This window comes from Mustela lutreola, chromosome 14, assembly GCF_030435805.1.
Source record: "Mustela lutreola isolate mMusLut2 chromosome 14, mMusLut2.pri, whole genome shotgun sequence".
NCBI classification, from domain to species: domain Eukaryota; kingdom Metazoa; phylum Chordata; class Mammalia; order Carnivora; family Mustelidae; genus Mustela; species Mustela lutreola.
The window spans coordinates 72925809-72945759 of NC_081303.1; the positions used below are offsets into that span (position 1 = coordinate 72925809).

Sequence of the window (19951 nt, forward strand, 5' to 3'; positions counted from 1 at the left end):
CCCGGCGGTCTGATTCCGACTCACTGCGCTGGGCATTCTCCCACCACTTGTTCAGCAGGGCCAGCCAGTAGCCTGCTCTGGGGGAAGACGACCTCCACCATGAGTTTTCTACAGGATGGGCCCACAGTGTGGTCTGAAGTCATGGCAACGCTCTGAAAATTGCAAGAATGTCCTCATCTCTGATCTGCTCCTGATGTGCGACCCCAGACCCAGCATGTTCGGTGGAGAAGCTGCCATTTCTGCTCTTCCCGGACCTCAGACTTTCCCTCTCAGTGTTTTTCTTCTACTCTGACGTGGGGCATCACATCTTGTGGGAGCTGGACACAGGCAATGGCCCAGGCCGGTGTTGCCTGCCTTCTGGCTGAGGGCTGAGTGAGGAAGCCTCTTCCTGCTGGGCACCAGCGCTGCGCCACTCCGTCCAGCAGACACGTAAGAGGGGCCGCGCACAGAATGTAGAATTTGCTAGTAGCCATACTGGAAAAGAGTAAAAAGAAAAGGAAACAGGTGGAATTAATACTTTAATTTTAACATTTTTAAACTTATTACATGTAAAGTATTATCATTGAACATAGAATTGATGTAAAATCATTAATGAGACACTTCAAGTTCTTTTGTTTTTTTCTTTTCTCAAGTTTTTAAAACGTAGCGTGTGAACTGTGCTCACAGGGCCTCTCAGCTTGGACTAGCTCAGCTTCAAGTGCTCAGGGGCCACGTGGGGTCAGGGGCTGCTGTCTCGGTCAGCGGACACAACCAAGGGTAAGGTGAGGTCAGGGGGTCACACCCGCTATAGTTCTCACCTACCAGAGTTCTCACCTAAAGCTTTGAAAATTGCCCAACATCTTTGAGTTGCTGATTCCTAATCTGTAAAATCAGTAAACTTTCTACCTCAAAATGAGCAGACTCAGTATGTCCCCGGATTTGTCATCTTCTGCGGGGCTAGTGCTGTCCCCTCCCTTACCGTCCTGCGCGCCAGCCGGGGCGGAGGTCGCACAGCTGTGCTGCTGTACAGAAATGCTTTGTTTTATTTTGGTTTTTTTTTTAATTTATTTTTCATTTATTTTCAGCATAACAGTATTCATTATTTTTGCATCACACCCAGTGCTCCGTGCAATCCGTGCCCTCTCCAATAACCACCACCTGGTTCCCCCAACCTCCCACCCCCCCTACCCCTTCAAACCCCTCAGGTTGTTTCTCAGAGTCCATAGTCTCCCATGGTTCACCTCCCCTTCCAATTTCCCTCAACTCCCTTCTCCTCTCCATCTCCCCTTGTCCTCCATGCTATTTGTTATGCTCCACAAGTAAGTGAAACCATATGATAATTGACTCTCTCTGCTTGACTGATTTCACTCAGCAGAATCTCTTCCAGTCCCGTCCATGTTGCTACAAAAGTTGGGTATTCATCATAAATGCTTTGTTTTAAAACAATTTTTAAATGTTACTCTCCAGCATGTAGAAGTTAGTAGGTTTTACATAAAATCCCAAAATTCTGGCTTCGGGGAACGATCAGATGGTCAAACAGTGTGTCCTTCGAACCTCACAGCAATGGCCCAGCGCTGCCTCTGATGGGAGGTGCCTTCTCCGGCCGGGGCCCGACTGGCCCCTCCCCCTCCCTGGAGAGCCCGCGCTCTGTGCTGCGCACAGACCTGCTGTGGCTTCTCCTCCTCCCTGTCTCGTTGGCCTCCTGCTGTCGGTACTTCACGCTTTGTTCCAACAATCAAGCTCCAACGATCCCAGCAGAACACCTCGCTGTTTCATGACTTCACGCCGCACGCCCTCTTGGCTCTGCACAGGGCGTCCTTCCCCGCCTGCACGGCTGGCGGAGATCCCAGTCATCCCCGGAAAGCACACCCTCTGCAGACCCTCCCCTTTCCCGACGCCCCGCTCTTGCCCCTCGACCAGGGCTGGCTCAGTCATCACGATTTTCGCACTTCCCAGGGTTCGGTTTGCTCATCGATCTTTCTCGCCTGCCGCACTGTGACTTCTCAGCACTTAGGGAACATGCACTTCTCACCTCCAGATCCTCAGACTGTTAACACGGTGCGGGGCAGACGGTGCGGGACAGACGCTGCTGTCTTCCGGGGACAGGTAACACCCCTCTCTTTCTCGCCCCCGCACAGGACGAGGGGAAGGTAAAGGGTGGTCATGCAGAAGGAGGCAAACGTCAGATTTCGTACCAGTAAAAATTAGTTTGGAGGAAGTGGCTTAGCTGTGTGGCCTCCTCCTGCAGCTGGCCCAGTGCTGGCCCGATGCGCACCCCCCACCCCACCGTCTCTTCTGGTGCCTTCTCTTCGAACTCCACACCCACACTTGGGCGTCACTACCGAATGGTGTCTTGCCGTGTCCCCTGTTTTTTGCTCACACGCTTTGCTTCCGCACGTTATCTGGTTCTTAATCCTAGATCCTCAAAGAGGTGCTGGAACCTGAGACGGTTTATTCTTTCTGAGCACGGTCTGAATCACACCCAGGCTCCCCATGCCAAGCACCAGGAGCCCCAGTGTGCTCCGGGAGCGATGGAGTAGAAGACACCCACCTGATGTGGGGGAGGGGAGGACCGCCATCCCACATGCCAGGTGAGCATGGCAAACTGTCCCCAACGCCCAGGAGATAATTTGCATAAGCTTATTTCCTGTATTTCACTTAAAAACTTCCCCCCCAGGCCATAAGTTCCTGTGATTCTGTTTTTCTTCTGTTTCTGCTTCACTGAAGGCTATGCCATGAAAGTCTAAATATGGGCGGGAGCCAGTACCTTACAAACAGCTTGACCCTGAGCCCATCACAGACCGTCAGGTCCTGTCCGTAACCCCGGTGAGAGCCATCAGGCCCCGGCTCGGCCGTGCGTGCCCAGAGAGACAGCGTGCAGCTGTGGAGAAGCCGGAGCACGTGGGGAGCGGGCACGGTGGGGGGACGGACCTCCCCACGGGGAAAGCACCCGCTGCCCTCTGCAGGACTGCAGTCGGGGAGCGCTCATCCACGTCAGAAATCGTCCTTGGAGACAGCCCTGAGCTCGTGAGGAGGCCCTGATGTGCTAACGTGCACTCTCATCGAGCTGTGGACATAGACCAAAGCCACAAGAAGGAGCGTCCGTAGCCGCCTCAGGCCCCTGCGGAGAGCAGACAGAGGGGCCTGGGAGGGCGCTCACGCTTCTAGTTCCCAACCCGGATGCCTCCACCCTCTGTCAAACTGGATTCCTCCTTCGCGGAGAAAGCCTCTCCAGGGACAGTCCCCAACCCGGTCCTCATGCTGCTGGCGCTTGTGCTGCTGATGTGCGGTGAGTAGGACGTCCAGGCCCGGCCTCCCAAGGTCTCCGCCTGCACCCACGGAGGCCAGGACCTCGGCCTCCGACCTGTGGCTCGGAGTCAGGCAGCGGGTGGGGAAGCCGGGAGAGCCAGGCGTTTGAAGAAAACTATCAGTTCACTTTTGATCTCATAGGAAGTGCTGAGTGTCTGTTCTTCCTTCCGAGGTGAACTCCGTGTCTGTTCTCCATGTTGTGGGTGGCTGCGGGGGTGGTTCGCCCACAAACGGGGCTCTTTGTCCTCACGGTCATCCTCCCTTCCTTTGTCTTCTGTCCCTGGCCCCGCCTGCCTAGCTAGAGTGGACCGTCCCCACCGCCACCACCGACGCTTGCTTCCAAATCCCCGCTCCTGGCCCCCCCACCCCTACCCCACCCTATGACCACGGGGCATTTGCAACTTTCCCTCTCAGCCCCATGGACCGGGGTTTTTCACTGCCTGTTCCTGGCCTCCGCGCCCCCCGCCTCTCAGCTCGATGCGGGGGCTGGCCCAGCCCCGCCCTGTCTACACGCTCCGTCAGCTTCTCCGTGGGCTTCACACCAGGGCCCAAGCAGCTGCGCGTGACTTCACACGGAGGGCACCATCCTGTGGACTCACATCCCTTTAAATGCGGGGCACACATCTCGGGTGGCCCGTGTAGGGCCGGAGACCCTCCCACACCTTCCCACTCGGTGCCTCCCACTCAGGCCCTCAGCCCACCATCTCCCGCCTTCTCTGTCTCCTCAATCTCCGTCGTACTCTCGGGTTGTAATCCTGCTGCATGTCACTGAGGAAGTGAAAGCCATCAGAAGACAATGTCCCCACCTTTCTGCTGTGTCTGTGGACCTGCCGACCCCCGCCGTCTGTCCCCGTGCAGGACAACCCATCCCATCTCCCGTGCAGGACGGGACCCCCGCCCCCCGCCCCCCGTATGCACTGGGTTCCCTAACGCTCTCGCTTTCTCAGAACCGTCCCTGTCCCGTCACCACATTGCTTCATCCCGGGTTAGTCCAGTGAATGCACAATCACGCCACCGTGTCTTTGCCCCTAAGACGAAGGGAATGTGCCGTGACCGTGTTCCGCTCCCTTTCACAAAATTTCCAGAGAGCTGCGGGGCTTGCCTCATCGCCACCCGCCCTTCCTGTTTTAAACTCATTTTTAACTTACCTCACATTAACTTTCACTTTTACAATACAGCAGCTCCGATTTTCCGGAAGGATTTGCCGTCCGCACGGCGCAGAGCATTTCCGTCTCCTCAAACCCTCCCTCCTGGCCTCCACCCCTTCAAGCCCTGGCGACTGTTGTTGGTTCTCGGTGCTATCAGGTCCTTCTCCCCCTTGGCCGTGGCTGTCCACCTTTCGTCCCCACCCCTGCCCCTGCTGGGACCACCAACCCCTTCCCCGTCATCCCAGCCAGGGCTCTGTTTTCGGCTTCCTTTAACTTGGACTCTCCCAAGTGGTCCTTCACCCCGTCTTCTGGAAGCACTTCTTCCTCAGCTTCTGGAACACCACAGGCTTCTGGGTTTCTTTCTAACTCAACACCTGTTGCTTCCTGACCACCAGAGGTTGGAGTTGTCCAAGGCTGGTGCCAGACCTCACGCTCCACCCATGTGCACGTCCCCGCCCGGTTCAGACACTTCCTGCGCCGCTTTGACCTTCAGCTCAAGCTTATGTCCCCAGCTCTGGCCTCTCCTCCGAGCGCCGTGCATGCGCTCCGCAGCCAGTCAGCTGTTACACTCCACGTGGCCAAACGCATGTCCTGATCTCCCGTGAGTTCCCCCAACTTACCCAGGTGACCATGCCGTGCTCCACTCTTCCAGTGGCTGCGACCAAGACTCTAGGACTTACACTCATCCCTCTCTCTCCTCGACACTTGACCTCCCATCCATAAGTAAGTCTTGATTCTACTTTCAAATTTATACTGGACTCTGGCCCTTCATGGTGGCCCTGCCTCGCCCGAGCTCTTCCAGACTAAATCTTCCAGACTAAATGGCCACTAGTGTCCTCCCTGCTTCTCCTGCAGGATGGTGGTCTGCCCTTCTCCCAGGATAAGAGTGATTTTACAAACGTAAGTGGAGTCAGAACTGTCCCCAGCTCCCCATCATACCTGGAATGAAATCCAGACCTGGTGCCAAGTCCAGGGAGCCCTCCGTGACTCACTGACCCTCTCTACCACACCAGCGCCCACCGCCGCCCCTCTGTCAGCTCCAAGGGCACCACCTTCTCTTCCCCAACCCACCACAAGCTCCTTCCTTCTCACGTCCTTTGCATTGGCTAGTTCTGTGTTGGGGTGCTCATCCCCAAACACCCCGAAGGCAGCTGTCGACTTTCATTGTGTTTTCTACTCAGCTGACAGCCGTCCAAAGTGTCCAAACTGTCCTGAGACCCTCGGACTTGTGTCTCGGTCTCATCCCTCCTGTAACACTGATCACTCTCTCAAGTCAGGCTCTTCGGTGATTTTTCAATTGGCTCTCTCTCCCGAAAGTCCTGGACAGCAGAGCCTGCTGTTTGCACTCGCTCCCGCAACGCCAGCCCGCACACAGGCCCTGGCACGCCATCATAAGTGCTTGAAACCGTGTGTAGAACGGACGGATAAAAAATGTGATTTTCATGCAGCCCCATCGATTCCATTCTCCTACCTGAGGCAGACATTAGTCAGACCAGCGCTTCAGCTCCAACAGGCTACACAAGTCAGACTAAACATGGGCTCAAATAGGTACTAATAATGAGTAATGTTTGCTGGATGGTAAATAAATCCCAAGCCCTATTCTAAGCATTTTATGGACATGAACTTATTTAATCCCTGCAGAAACTCTGAGGGAGTCTATGATTACCTGCATTTCACAGAAAAGGAAAGCGGAGCCCAGAGAGGTGAAGCGTTGTCCCTGGGGTAGCACAGCTTGTAAGGGGAAGAGGCAGGCTTCAGGGCTCTGTCTTCTGGCTGCAGAGCCTGCATCTCCCCAGAATGTTCTGTTCTTGAGCGTGATGCTGCCATACTACCTACAGTCAGACCCTTGAGGTGTGGGAGAATCTTGGGAGAAATCCGGATTCTTTCTGTGGACCTCGTTCACCGGGGCGTTGGTGAATAAAGGGCGTCGGGAGCAGGAGGCTGGCTGCTGTGACTGCGGTGGGCCGGCCCGGGCTGGGGTCACCTGGACGTTTGAGAGGAGGGATGAGAGTCCAGGGCTTGAAGGGGCCACGGAACGAAGGCACCACCCTCAGCACGGATAGGAGCGGTGATCGGGAAGGAGCTCCTGATCACAAAAGGAACCGTGTGGTGTTGGGGATGTAGGCGAGGGAGCGGGGTCAGGAAGGATGGGGGGAGGAGAGTAGTGGGCAGGAGGGGGGGCGTGGAGGGGGAGGGAGTGGGGGAGGGGGAGGAGCGGGGAGGGGGAGGGGGACGGCTGCAGGAGGGCACGCGGAGAACCGCCCTGGGGACGGTCAGCCAGGCTGCAGGGGCTGCCCGTTTGGAATTCGCACCTGCACTGACCTCTCCTGACTTCTCTCCTAGCTGCCCCCTGCGAACCAGCCAGTGAAGGTGAGTCGGGCCTCCCTTTCCTCTTCGTGGCCCAATCCGTGCGGCAGGCCCACGGGGGTGCTGGCTGCCCTCCGGTGACAGCCGCTGAGGTCTACCACGGCAGCGGCTCCCTGGGGACCAGGCTGCTTGTGTTCAGGTCAGTTTCTGCACCTGACACGTGGCCGCTCAGTTTGGGGGAGCGGGTCTTCTTGAAACCATAGCCCTTTCTGTGGGGAGTGGCAGCTCGGGAAGGGAGAGGCTGTTCCACCGGAAGCCACAGAGTGTGGGAGACGGACGTTAGAAGACTCGTCGTCCTCCCAGACTCGGGGCTGGCAAAGCCCTCGTGTCTTCCCCATGAGGTGCTCCCCCAGGAGCGATGGAGGAGACGCCGCCATCACACATCCATGGAGAACGTGACAGTCGGTCCCCGGGACCACAGGAAAGCCAAGTAGCTCTCTGTCCCCCTCCCATTTCCAGCCCTGCTCTGTGGCCACAGCTGTTGCCCATGCGGCTTCTCTCTCACTCTGGTTGGCACAAACCCATCACTCCGACGCTCATTCGAGGTCTTGCTTCCACCAGATGAAGAGTGGAGGAAGCTTTCTCCCAGAAGGGATCTTCCACTGAAGCGCATTTCAACCCAGGATACATCAGAATCGCTGCCTTACACAGAAAATACTACCTGCAGGGCTCGAAGAAGCTTCCTGCCCCGCCAAGAACACAGGCCATGCACACAGCCGGGGAGCACGGCTTTGCACAAATACTGGGGACCAGTCCAGGCTTCTGGGATGCTCTCCCAAAGTTTGTCCAAGTGGAACTCAGGCTGTGGGTTAATACTGACACACTCTGTGCCTGATCCTGCTTCTACCCCTTGAGCGCCCAGTCTGAGCCCAAGCACTGATCCAAATCCACATCCAGCAGAAACAAAGCTTCCACTACCAGCGACTTGCCAGGTCTGCCTGGGAGTCTGAGAACTCTCTGAAACAAGCTCGGAGCTACAAGACCGAGCTCCAGGCCTTGCAAACTGCCCTGTCTGGTGTCCCCTCCACGCCATCAGCCCCATTCGGAAGAGTGGGGAATGGGGGCTTGGACACCTTTTTTATTCCTTTCTCTGTCCTCAGTCCTCTGGGGATTGCAGGATTCCCAGGAGAAAAGACCACCCCTGCCAGGAATTCCAGGCCCCGGAGCAAACCTTCTGGTACTAACCCTGGACTAGAGTTTACAAAGTCCCAGGGTAAAGCATCCCAGGAGCAAGGCTTGAGGCTGACAGGTGTGGCGGCAGCAGCCCCCTCTCGGGATCCAGAACATGCGGCATTTTTATCGGAGCAGAGGCTCTGATGCTGGGTAAACAAATACTTCGAGAGCTGCTGTCCTCCAGGATCTGCTGTCCTCCAGGATCTGCCAGGCAGACGGAGAGGAGGGGAGGCAGGACCCAGCTTTGCCCATCTGTAGTGCATTCATAGAAGAGCCCCCCCTGGCTGAAAAGGGAGACATCCCTGGGGCTCAGGGTATGGAATGAAACTGCCCCTGACAGCCGTGGTTCACACGAGATTTGCACAGAGTCGCAGAGCAGGGGAGCTGCGCGTGTGCGAGTGGCATTTTCAGGCAAGCGTACACCTGTTCCTTCCGTTGGGAGCAGCAGTAACGGGCAGGAGAGGTTCAGTAAAGAAAGCATTAAATTCCTCTAATCTTTCCCCGACTGGCCGATCGTCCCATGTCACATTCTGTCCTTGAAAGACAGTGTGTGGCTCTGGGATGCCGGGGGAGTGAGCGGAAGAAGATAACCGACATGGTTTATGACAGGAATGAATGAAACACTCTCGCTTTTCCTGAAACGTCAGGCTTCACCCTCTCTGGTAACAGTGGTCGGCGCCCGGCCCTGTATCCAGAAAAGGTGTTTTTAGTTTGTGGACAGAGATGTCAAAGAGTGGAAACCAAGCGGGAGGTAGAGGTTGCCTTGTGGGGGGCGGAGACATGGCACAGGGTCAGGCCGGGCTGGAGTGGGGGGCCGTCTCTGCACCCAGTTCGCCTTGTTCCAAACACTGAGAGCCCCGTGTGCCTCTGACGGGAGCTCTGGAACCCATTGCCCGGGGATTTGTCTTTCGTCCCTCTCTCTAGCATTGCTTCTGATAGCCAGGCCCTCTCGGCCCAAAGAGGGGGGCTCGATGACCCTGACCTGTGAGATGCAGGCCACTTCTCAGAAGCTGGGTGCCCCAGTCCAGTTCTGCTTCTTCAGAGAGAGTCAGGCCCTGGGGCAGGGCTGCAGTCACTCCCCAGAGCTCCAGCTCCCCACCGTGTGGAGGAAAGACTCGGGCTCCTACTGGTGTAAAGCAAAGACCTTGGCGATCAGAGTCACTTGGAGCCCCAGGATCCAGATACAAGTGCAAGGTGAGCCCGGGGTCTGCACGGGGAACTTACACAGGGTCGGGGGCCCAAGGCTGCTCTCCCCTGGGGGGTAGGAGCTGGTGGAGACATGCTGGAGCTTCTCTCCTTCTCAGAGTCTTGAAGGGATCTGCTCCTATTCACCCTAATCCCGCTCAAGTGCCCAGGAGAGTACTTAGAAGCCCCTCACGGCATCCTCCCTGTGCTGGAGAGTGGGAGCAAATCACTGCAAAATCCCGACCCCTGGCGACATCCTCCCCAGGGGGGACACGTGTGGCCGTGGTGGGGAGTCACGGGAGCTACAGAGAAGGGAGAACTCAGACCCGCACGGTAAGGGCCCGCTTTGGGCCCGAGGCTATGGGAGGCGAAGCTGGGGCTTGGTTTTGAAAGAAAGGAGAAGGGGGCGTTTGGTGACTGACCTCTGTCACTCCATGTTCCGGAGGGCGCTAACGTCCTCCCCCATTCTCGACAACAATGCGTCCACGGTGCCAGGAAGAAGATGTGGAGCACCTCCGGAAGGTCGGCTTCCCCACCCTTGTTCAAAACTCAACACTGGTGAGGCCGGACAGGAGCAAAGAGCCACTGGTCAGCCAGCTCGGCTCCAGGCCCCACGTGCGCTAGGTCATGGGACCGCCCCAACTGCAGGAGATAGCTAGTATCCCGCCCCTGCCTTGTACAGACGGGAGACTGAGTCTGACAAGTGAAGCGGTTGTATCAAGCACCCACAGTAAGACGTGGGGCCAACATTTGAGACCAGACAGCTCGATCGGCTGTCTGTCCTGTGGCCGCCGTCGTCCTGTGCCCTGCAGAGCGTGGGCTGGAGAGGCCCAGGCCCTGGGAGCCCCACTGCCCCAGGAAGGGAGGGGAGCCGCAGCCACCATGTAACAGTGTGGCCTTCTCACCCCCCGCACTGTCCAGCTGACCGAGGCCGCCCCCAGCCAGCAGCAAACACCACCCCCCACCCCAGAATGCCACCCACCACCACAGAACAACATCAGTTATTGACTTGACCCAAGGCCCGTGCTTTCGGGACTGTCACATCCCCGGTGTCTCCTTGTGTTTGTGTAGGAGTCCCCGTCTGGAATGTGAGCTTGGAGACACAGCCTCCAGGGGGACAAGTGCAGAAGGGAAAGAAGCTGGTTCTCATCTGCTTGGCCACCCAGGGCACAGGAGACATCACCTTCTCCTGGTACAAAGGGGTCCTGGGTTTGATTCTGGAAACAAAGACCCAGCGCTCACTCACCGCCAAGTTCGAGATCCCGGCGGTGACCGACAGTGACGCAGAGAACTACTTCTGCACGGCCGACAATGGCTACCACCCCAGCATCAGCGAGCTGGTCAGCGTCACTGTCAGAAGTAAGTTCCGGAGCTTCTGTCCCGCCAGCACCCCCACTCGCTGGGCTCCACGTCCCTCGGGGCTCCGTGCAAATGACCAACGGGGCTGAGCCTCTGTGGGCAGGGATTACGAGTTTGTCACGGTGTGGAGACCCCATCCAACAGCCCCTGTCTCCCTCAGGTCCAGTGTCCCCCCCCGTCCTCACCCTCAGGGCGCCCGGGGCCCAGGCCTTCCCTGGGGACGTGGTGGAGCTTCGCTGTGAGGCCCAGAGCGGCTCTCCCCCGATTCGGTACCGGTTTTACCATGAGGACATCATCCTGGGGAGCAACTCGACCCTGTCTGGAGGAGGAGCCTCCTTCAACCTCTCTCTGACCACAGAACATTCTGGAAACTACTCCTGTGAGGCCGACAACGGCCTGGGGGCCCAGCGCAGCGAGGCGGTGATGCTCAGCGTCACAGGTACGGCTCAGGCCATTGAACTGTCTTGGCCAATGTCCCTCTCTGGTATCCCAGAGAGTTGTATGGACCCCACAGCATCTGAGGGTGGTGCTGCCTCGGGAGGTGTGTCTGAGGGGCACAGAGGCCATGAAGGCTGTGCCTCCCTCCTGCCATGAGGGTGATGAGCTGCAAATCACATAAGTCAGTCCCGCCACCCCCACCCCTCGCCCGGGAAGAGCAGACCTTGGCTTCAGCCCACCCGAGACTTCTGCTCTCCAAAGGCCAGCCCTGCTGCAGGCTGGCTCACGGGCAGACCTCTCCCCTCAGTGCCTGTGGAGGACAGAAAGGAACTTCTCGCCTCAGGAGTCCTGGAGGGGCTGCTTGGCACCCTTGGTCCCACTGTTATGGCCTTATCACTCTGCTGTTGGCTCAAGAAAAGAATGGGTTAGTATTTATCGATTCTGGTATTTCGTTACTGTGAACTTTGTTTTCACAGAAATAGGCCGGACTGGGGACAGACAGGAACACGGTGGGGGTGGGGGGGATACGTGCTGCCAGCCCCCAGCCCGGGAGCGGTGCCCGTGTCTGTGGCCGAGTCCCCCAACCCCCGTGTGTGATCATTCGGGGCTCAACTGATGTCCGCTGCTTCCAGGATCTAATTTTCACCCCAAATTCTGACTCTATTAAAAACAACAGGTCAGCTACTAGAAGAGAAACGCAGTTAGCAACTCCAGCTCTGCCGACCACCCCCCAGTTAAACTCCGTGCCTCTGTTCTCATCCCCCCGAGCACCGTCACGAGCTCTTCCCGCTTTCTGGAACGCTCACCTATGCACCCGCTCGTCTGCTCACGGCAGGATCTCTGTTGCTCCTCAGCCTAACTGTCTTTTCCCCCCAGAGGCTTCAGCCAGCCACACAGCCTACAATTCTCTCCTTTTACTCTTTCCTCAGAGCCCTAAGTTGTTCAACTTCGCCCCCGCTCGCAGCTGGTAATTACATATTTATTCAGGTGTTTAATCCCGGACTCCTGTTCTCCCCTGAGCAAGATGGAGACCATGCGAGAGTCTCACTGAAATTCTAAACTCGTCCTGCCGCGTGGGGTCCGTCACCTCACCTGTAACGTGGCTGTGGCTGTGGTGCTTCTGAGGGCTCTTGTCGTGACAAGAGTAGGTGGTGTGTTGTTGTCGAAATCAAAACCCAAAGCAGAAAAGACAATAGGTGTTCAGGTTCAGAGGCTCGGGCTCAGGTCCTTGCCATGGGATGAACGTCTGGAAGCCCACTGCTCCGCACGGAGTGTCTTCCCCTGCGAGTGAAGAATCCGAGTCGACGACGGCCAGGACGCCCTCCGGCACGCGGTGACAGGCCTGGGGAGCAGCCCCCGCACAAGGGCCATCTGATTCCCTTTTGACGTGTTTGCCCATCTGCTTGACTTCTAGGGAGACGAGAGGCTGAGGACCCGGGCAGGTGAGGCTCTGCTCCCTCTGCGCGTGCCGATGATGCAGGAAAGCCCATGTTCCCCATTCCGACTTGTCCACTCTCATGTGCTTGTTGTGTATTTTATTATCTGGAGTTCTCCCACTGCTGACGGGGTCTGTTTGCTGCTCCTCCTCATTTGTACATGGACGAATTAATCCAAATCCTTTTTCCGTCATTCGTCCTGATTCACCTCCCCCACTAAACGGACCCATTTCACACATTCACCAGTGAATTGATTTATCCAATCGATTAACCGATACCTGAGCATCTGTGAGTCATTCTGATGACAGGATCCCGAGGAAAACAGGATCCCGAGATCCTGAAAGTATCTCAAAGGCATTAAGATACAAGCACATGTCCATCATTCAAGCCAGAGAGGAGGAGGAGTAGCGGTCTTCCAGGGGTACAGAGCCCTGTACATGCAAGTTCACTTTCTTCTCTCCCTTCCTCAAGCTGCTTGTTCTGCCTAACAACCTGTTCTCCACTGGGGTGGGGGGAATCAATATTCTCACTTCGTAGTCACTGAGCACTTGTGATGGGAGGGGCCCTATTTTAGGTCTGGGCAACACTGCACTGAACCCATTATGTAAGGACCTGTGTTCATGGGCTGTGCACTCCATGGCTGCTCTGCGGTGCCTTGCTCAGCCCAGGTACAGAGTTTATAACACACAGTGGAGCTCACTGTGGATCTTCCCAGAAGTCAGTATTCGGCTGAGGACCCTTGCTAACAGGCTTGTCTCCTTCAATGTCTCGCTCACAACCCTGGACAGTAATGTCTGGGGTATCTGGGATGCTTTCCCACAGAGTTATCTTGTGTTTCTGTGTCTGCAGGATCCCTCCCAGCCCCGTGCCACAGGTGCCCAACTACATCAACTCAGCGGTCCCACTGCAGGAACAGTTTGTATACGAGAATGGTAAGGTTTCCCAAAGGTTCTGGCCCAAGCAACTAGAGGGGGCCAGGGAAGGGGTGGAGTCTGCTATCCCACCAGTGCCTGCTGTGCCCCAGCCACCCCCAACAACAGACGGCACATCCGTCTTCATGGTGACAGGTGGTAGGCATGGAATGAGGTAAGTGGTAGGAAGAAAAGACTGTGTCACTATGCCTCCTTTTTTCTCTTCAGTGAATGTCGTAAGCGGAGACGAGGTCTACTCTTTGGTGTACCACAGGCAGCAAGAGCGGCAAGCAGCAGGTGAGACGTAAGGGACTGAGTGTGTCTCTGACTTTTGTCTTTTCTGGGACCAAGTGGATAATCAGTGCCTGCAAATGGCATATGGAAGTGTTCTTCAGCACTGCGGCTCTGCCTTGCAGTTGGCTGTGGGGTTTGCTCTATCTTCCTGAGCACTGGCCTTGGGTCTGGGAGCCACCCCCAGGAGAGTCCAGTTCTGGCGCTAGCTCAGCACAGCCTGGTCAGAGGAACACTGGGGTGGTGGTGTCTGCCTGCCCTCCTTGTGTGGACTCACTTGTTGCTATTGTCCCATCCATACCTCGAGGGTCCAGAAATGTGAAGAGTGTAAATGCCCGGAGGGACTTCTTACACGTCCACCTCTAGGCTGCCCCTGGTCCTCCGTACAGCAAGGAAATCATGTTTGTAAGAGATGAAAAAGCAAGAATGAAATTGCTGACAGAAATCAATACATGGGAAGTTGATAGGAGGAGAAGAAGCCTTTATTAGCATGACTTTAGGGAAGGACTTCAAATAGAAGTGAAATCTTACAGCACACATCTTATGTTCCACAGTAGACCCCCAAAGGACACCTACCTCAGGCCAGGTGAGTTAGAAGACGTACAGAATTTCTTTCCTGCTCTTCTTTCTTTCTTCCTGTGACTGGTTCTCAAACTCTTACAACTATGGCCACTTAGGAAAAACCAAAGGTTCTCAGGGTCTATCTCCTCCCTTATCTCCCCACACAGCGGGGAAAACATTTGGTCATAACAATAAAGCCTCACCATGCAAGTGAATGTGAGAGCCTTGCACAGATGTTTCCTTTAGCAACAACACATGGATGATCTGTAGGTACAGTGTAGCTACGGCAAGTCTAAAAATTCTTACCTTTAAAATCTTTATCCTGAAATATTGTTGAACCACACACACATACCACTTTACCACTTTATGCTGTGAGGTTAACCACAGAATCTGTGGAAAACTAAATTAATATTGAACAAAGCTAAACTAATAGTGATTTGTGTCAACTCAGTAAATTGTAAACCTTGAACAATCCAGGCAATCTCTGGTAATACAAAAATACTTTCAGAAAATTACAGGAATTCCAGCTCTACATGGGTGCAAGGATAGTACGTGCTTTGTACATTTGTCTAGTATGGAGAGGGGGATTAGCCAGAGGTCTCAGGACAGAATTTGTGTTTAGTTTAATGTAGTTTATGAGTACGAAACTCTGACATCCTTAAGAAAAAGTGATAGCCTGTGGAAATGCCTAATGGTGGCCCATTAGAATGGGAGTTTGCATGTTTGGGTGAACTTATGGCTCATCAGAAACACCTCTGCAGCCCACTCGTGGGACACAGGCCTTTGAAAATGCTCACCTATGGTCAGTCTTCCAAGAGGCTCTACTTTCTGGGCTGTGTGGCGTGCAATGATAGGACGTATCCAGGGTGGCTGGGGAAGAGAACCACGTGTCTTCCCTGCTCTGGTCCTATCCATATGCTTTTGCTTTTAGAATGCCTCAGCCATCTATTTTAAGCTGAAGAAGGCAAGCCCTGCAGATGTGGACTATGAAGACGCCATGTAAAGTCCTGGAAGATTCTGCTCTTTGGAAACCATCCATGAGCCCAAGCCTCAGGACTGATATGTTCTTCAGAGATCCTGGGGTAGTCAGCTTTCCAGGACTTCTCATCTAGGTGCTTCCCCCCCCACCCCCCAGAGACTATTCCTGCATCAGGCTAAAAGCCCTGAAGAAACCATCCAAAAGACCCAACATGAATGCAGGGGTGGCCATACTCCTGCTCGTTCTTTTAGGCACAGGCCAAATTGTGCTCTAATTTCATTCTATAAGAGGAAACAGGGTGGGTGACCTTGGGGTGGAGGGACAGTGAAGCTTGCTCGGAGTGCGTGGACATGGGGTTAACGATTCTGCAGGCAGCTGTGCAGAGGTGAGCGCCCATCCTCTTGTCCAAGTGCAGATGCTCTCTGTGCTGGACTCCAGAACAACCCTGACACATACGTGACTCTTCCTGTTTCTGCATGAAATATGTGACTCGGTGCACTTGGAATCACTATATCATTATCCAGAGTGACTATGGGTACATTCAATTTCAGTGACATGTTTTATATGCACAGACTCATCTAGATGCCCCCATATTTATCATGACATACAATCTTTGTGTCACCACACACAAAGTTCTGTATTTGCTGCACCTCTAGAAGCTTACGAATATAGTTTTTCTTCTTTTATTCACGAACTTCAAAAAAATATGACAATACAATTTGGAGTCCATGTTTTCATCTTAAAACAATTAATTATACACTAACTCTTACAAATTAAAACAATTTAGACGTATATAATATAAAATGTTGGAGCCTTCCCTATATCTAACACCACAAGTGGTACCCCTGTGTTTAATAACTGAGCATTGATGGGCCGCCTGGGTGGCTCAGTTGTTAAGCGTCTGCCTTCAACTTGGGTTGTGATCCCAGGGGCCTGGGATTGAGACCTGCCTGGGTCTCCCTGCTTGGTGGAAAGCCTGTTTCTCCCTCTCTCACTCCCCCTGCTTGTGTTCTCTTTCTCGCTGTGTCTTTCTCTGTCAAATAAATAAATAAAATATTAACAAATAAACAAAAACCAGCATTGTTAATTAAACACTATCATAATATATTTTAATCTTTTCTTTTTTTTTTTACTATTATTAAGGAGTCTTTTATTTTTAATAAAGCTGTAGTAAAAACCATAAGTAAGCCCTCAGAATCCTTTTCAATCACTGATGCAGGTTAGGTAGATTCCAAAAGTTTTCCATTATTAAAAAAATACTAAAATAAATGTCCTCACACAAATGTATTTCTGCATTCCCACTAATCCATCTGAAGGAATAATCTGTAAAACAGGGACTCGGACATTTTAGGTCATGCACACTCTGTGTTTGTGCTGAATACTCTTGAACCAGGGAACACAGAACCAACGACACGTAGAGCACCGTCTGTGAGAAAAAGGTGTCATTGCTATTTCAATTAAAAATGTTACAATGACTCATGCAACTGAGCATTTTTCCCGTAAATTGACTGTTCATTTGTAGCTCTTCCCCGTTTCCTGTGCTGGCCCTTTGTGCATTTTCTCAGTGTTCATTCAACTCCTTCTTACAGCTTTTGGAGGACCTACTTATAACTTATACCCAGTGAGGTGTGCATAGTTTAGGTGTTCAGTTCCACTGGTCCGACAAATACACACCCACATAACCCAAACTCTTGTTGGGATGTAAAATTTCTCCCTCATTCCAGAAACTTCCCTCACATTCCCTCCCTGTGATTCTGTTCTAAAAATGTTCTTGCACGTTCTTACAATGCCCTCATGATCTGGGTGTATATTCACACAGGATATCATATGTACGTTTGGTGTGAGGTAAGAATCTGACTTCTCCTGTTTTGGAATTTTATATTTATATTATGACTTTACTTTTTGGAATAAAAAAATTTATGTGAGATAGAGATTGAAGTATTTTTTTCAGACCGATATCAATTATCGACTGCTGTTTACCAAGTAGTCTGTTCTTTTTTGTAATTCCGTGCTGCCTTATCTCATTCTAATAAAAACTTCCTGTTTAATACTTCTGCTTGACACTAGCACCATTTGAACATCTGTGCAGGACGACTTTTCCCATCACTGGATTGGCTCCAACCACATCCTCCCAGTGTTCCTCCTGCATGCCCTGGGGCCATCCCACTTCAGGAGCTCTGCACCCACTCTCGCCGGTCCTGGGATGCTCTTCCTCTGCAACCCTCACTGGCTCTCGCCTCCTCAGCTGCCTTTCTCCCTTACGTTTCTGTTTCTGGCCCATGGAAATGTTTACCTTTTTCTTTCTTAGGACAAATGTAGATTTTTAAATTTCATGTTTAATCTGCCACTGTGAAGTGTTTGGACCTCAGGCAGGACTCCAGGAATGAAGTGGGAGCCCCAGGGGACCAGAAGCTTGAACTTTTTTCTGGATTTACACGTGTGTTCTGCCATTTACTAAATCTGCAGTTTTGAGCGAATTGGTTAATTTCTGTGTATTTCTTCATGTTTAAAACTGGATAACAATTGTATCTAATATATCATGCAGTCTTGTTCATCAGGTAAAATCATTTGTTTAAAGTGCTTCAAGATCAGCTGATGCATCACTGAACTCTATCTCTGGAACTAATAATACAATATATGCTAATTAATTGAATGTAAATAAAATTTTTAAAAAGGCTTAGAACATCCAAAAAAAACGTAAAATGCTTCAAGGTATACATGGCACACATCAAATGCTCAAAAAATTATTATGATTCCATTTCAAATTTCCCTTTTTGTTTTTATAGCACTTTACAGTGATGGGTGTAACACTTCATTTTATTATTTTTACAACTTTAAAATAGTTCAAATACATTTAATTTATTGTATTTCTTAGATAGTTCTTCTGCCAGAAGTTTTAGGTGTTTAAGCCTGCATTTCTTACATATTTTGAATCTTGTTCATCACCATTTGCTGGGGTTTGTGACTGTTGATGGAGACAAGTCCTGTCCATGGTGAGTTTCATGACCTATGCTTCTGTCTGTGTCCCTCAAAAGCCGCTCTGTATGTGCTGTTCTAAGTCCTGGGGATGTCACTGGCCTGGGACCACTTTTTACAATTCCTTATCTGGGGCTTCCCATGGCCCACCCATGGGAGCGGCACAGTCCTGGGGTTCTGATATCTCAGGAGAAACTCTCTATCTCCCCCAGAGTTCATAGAAAGACAAGGTTACTTGTCATCTCTGTGCTGGTGGGTGAATGTTTTTCCCTACCAGGTCACTCTTTTCTTAAAAAGAATGTCTTCTGATGGTCCAGATTTTATGTGTCTTGGTTTCAACCTTCGATCACTTGCAGATACAGGGTTTTGCTTCTGAGTTCCAAATAAACCAAATACTGTACTCATAAAAATCATCTAGTGTAGTATTTTCTCCTCAGGGCACCGGTAATATCAATTTGTACGTGTTAACACTCTGTTTTCACTTCCTTTTTTTTTTTTTTTTCTTTATATGTAATGGTGGAAATTTCCCTTCTTTTTTACCTGTTTAATTGTGCATTTAAAAAGTTATGTAATATTTACCCATCACTGAGTGAATGAATGCACGCTTCCTCCGGCTAGTGAATTACCACCTCCTGAACTAGGAAGGAGTCGTTAGCAGAGCAGGCTAGAAGAATGGGCAAATCCCTTGAAGGGAAATCAAAACCAAAAGCCAGAAGCACAGTCTGGATCTCAGTTCTTGGTCTTCTACCACCAATAGCCAATATTCTACTGCTGGGAAGATGCCCAAGGAAGCTGCCTTGGGTGGCTCTACTAAGGGTCAGTGTTCTCAACTCCCCAAGGGTCCCCTCCACCCAGTTCACACATATACAATTAGAATGGAAAATAGAAAGCTTCAGATTGAATTGTGTTTGACCCCTTGGGGCCCCAACCATGACTGCCATCCCCAGGGAGCCCGGCCTCTAGTCAGGAGGTTCTCACAGACCGTGGGAGGTCTGCTTCCTGTTGCAGATTCTGCTCAGATATCTACCCAAAGCCTCACTAAGTCTTCCTGCACCCCTCCCCACCTCAGACTTCAAGACTAGGATCTCCTCTACCTCCCACCATGGGAATGGCAATGCCTTCTTCAAAAGGGATTAGCAATAACTCCTAGTGACACTGAAGAAAGTGATCCTCCTCATGAAGAAGAAAAATTTGAGGGCCGCCTGGGTGGCTCAGTGGGTTAAGGCCTCTGCCTTCGGCTCAGGTCATGATCTCAGGGTCCTAGGATCGAGCCCTGCATTGGGCTCTCTGCTCAGCGGGGAGCCTGCTTCCTCCTCTCTCTCTCTGCCTGCCTCTCTGCCTACTGGTTATTTCTGCCTGGCAAATAAATAAATAAATAAGTCTTAAAAAAAATCCCTTAAAAAATAAAAAGAAGAAGAAGAAGAAAAATTTGAGACCTGTAAAACTCCAGGCTCCTAAAGCCATCACTACCTGAGTCGAATCTTATTCCTATGTTTCTCAGATTGCCTGGAGTAGATATGTGGATAATTCTCAGAGAAACTGGGTCTCTCAACCATCTTCATCTTCACAACTACCAGGAAGGAAGCGGACAGAAGTTTCTGGATATTCTTGGTCCGAATTCCCTGCCATGCTGTCTGGACAGAATTTTTGGAATTAATGAAATGCTATGTAGAGTCTTCTGGGCAGAAGGTCTGGCTCTGCTTAAATAATACTTAGAGAGTGTCTATTGACACCACATCAAGATTCCTGCCACCCAGCTCTGCTCCAACAAACATTAGCATCTCCAGAAGAATGTATTTCTCACCCTAGACATAAAATGTCATTTGTTGAATATCTAGG

At 52.2% G+C, this 19951-nt stretch overlaps 1 protein-coding gene across 14 annotated transcripts; it reads left to right on the top strand.

The window, feature by feature from the left end:
• Positions 1–2666: 2666 nt before the first annotated feature.
• LOC131814342 (Fc receptor-like protein 1) lies at positions 2667–17067 on the top strand. 14 transcript variants are annotated; one of them, XR_009347286.1, is made up of 11 exons: positions 2668–3268; positions 6780–6806; positions 8901–9170; positions 10233–10520; positions 10681–10959; positions 11266–11382; positions 12373–12400; positions 13244–13326; positions 13534–13602; positions 13904–14182; positions 15089–17067. XR_009347286.1 is itself a non-coding variant. In XM_059145120.1 (11 exons), exons 1-11 carry the CDS (start codon positions 3160–3162, stop codon positions 15158–15160), a joined length of 1374 nt encoding a protein of 457 aa, XP_059001103.1. In that variant the 5' UTR covers positions 2668–3159; the 3' UTR covers positions 15161–17067. The 14 variants fall into 14 exon arrangements, 9 of the variants coding, with proteins under 9 accessions (XP_059001103.1, XP_059001104.1, XP_059001107.1 ...); XR_009347287.1 differs by having other exon boundaries at positions 13911–14182; XM_059145120.1 differs by having other exon boundaries at positions 14151–14182.
• Positions 17068–19951: the final 2884 nt, after the last annotated feature.

Bases quoted from the DNA above. Each gene is read 5' to 3' on its own strand.
- LOC131814342 (XM_059145120.1), top strand. From the start codon at position 3,160: ATGCCTCCACCCTCTGTCAAACTGGATTCCTCCTTCGCGGAGAAAGCC. The intron at 10,521-10,680 runs GTAAGTTCCGGA...TGTCTCCCTCAG, and splicing joins GGTCAGCGTCACTGTCAGAA to GTCCAGTGTCCCCCCCCGTC. The intron at 13,327-13,533 runs GTAAGGTTTCCC...TTTTCTCTTCAG, and splicing joins ACAGTTTGTATACGAGAATG to TGAATGTCGTAAGCGGAGAC.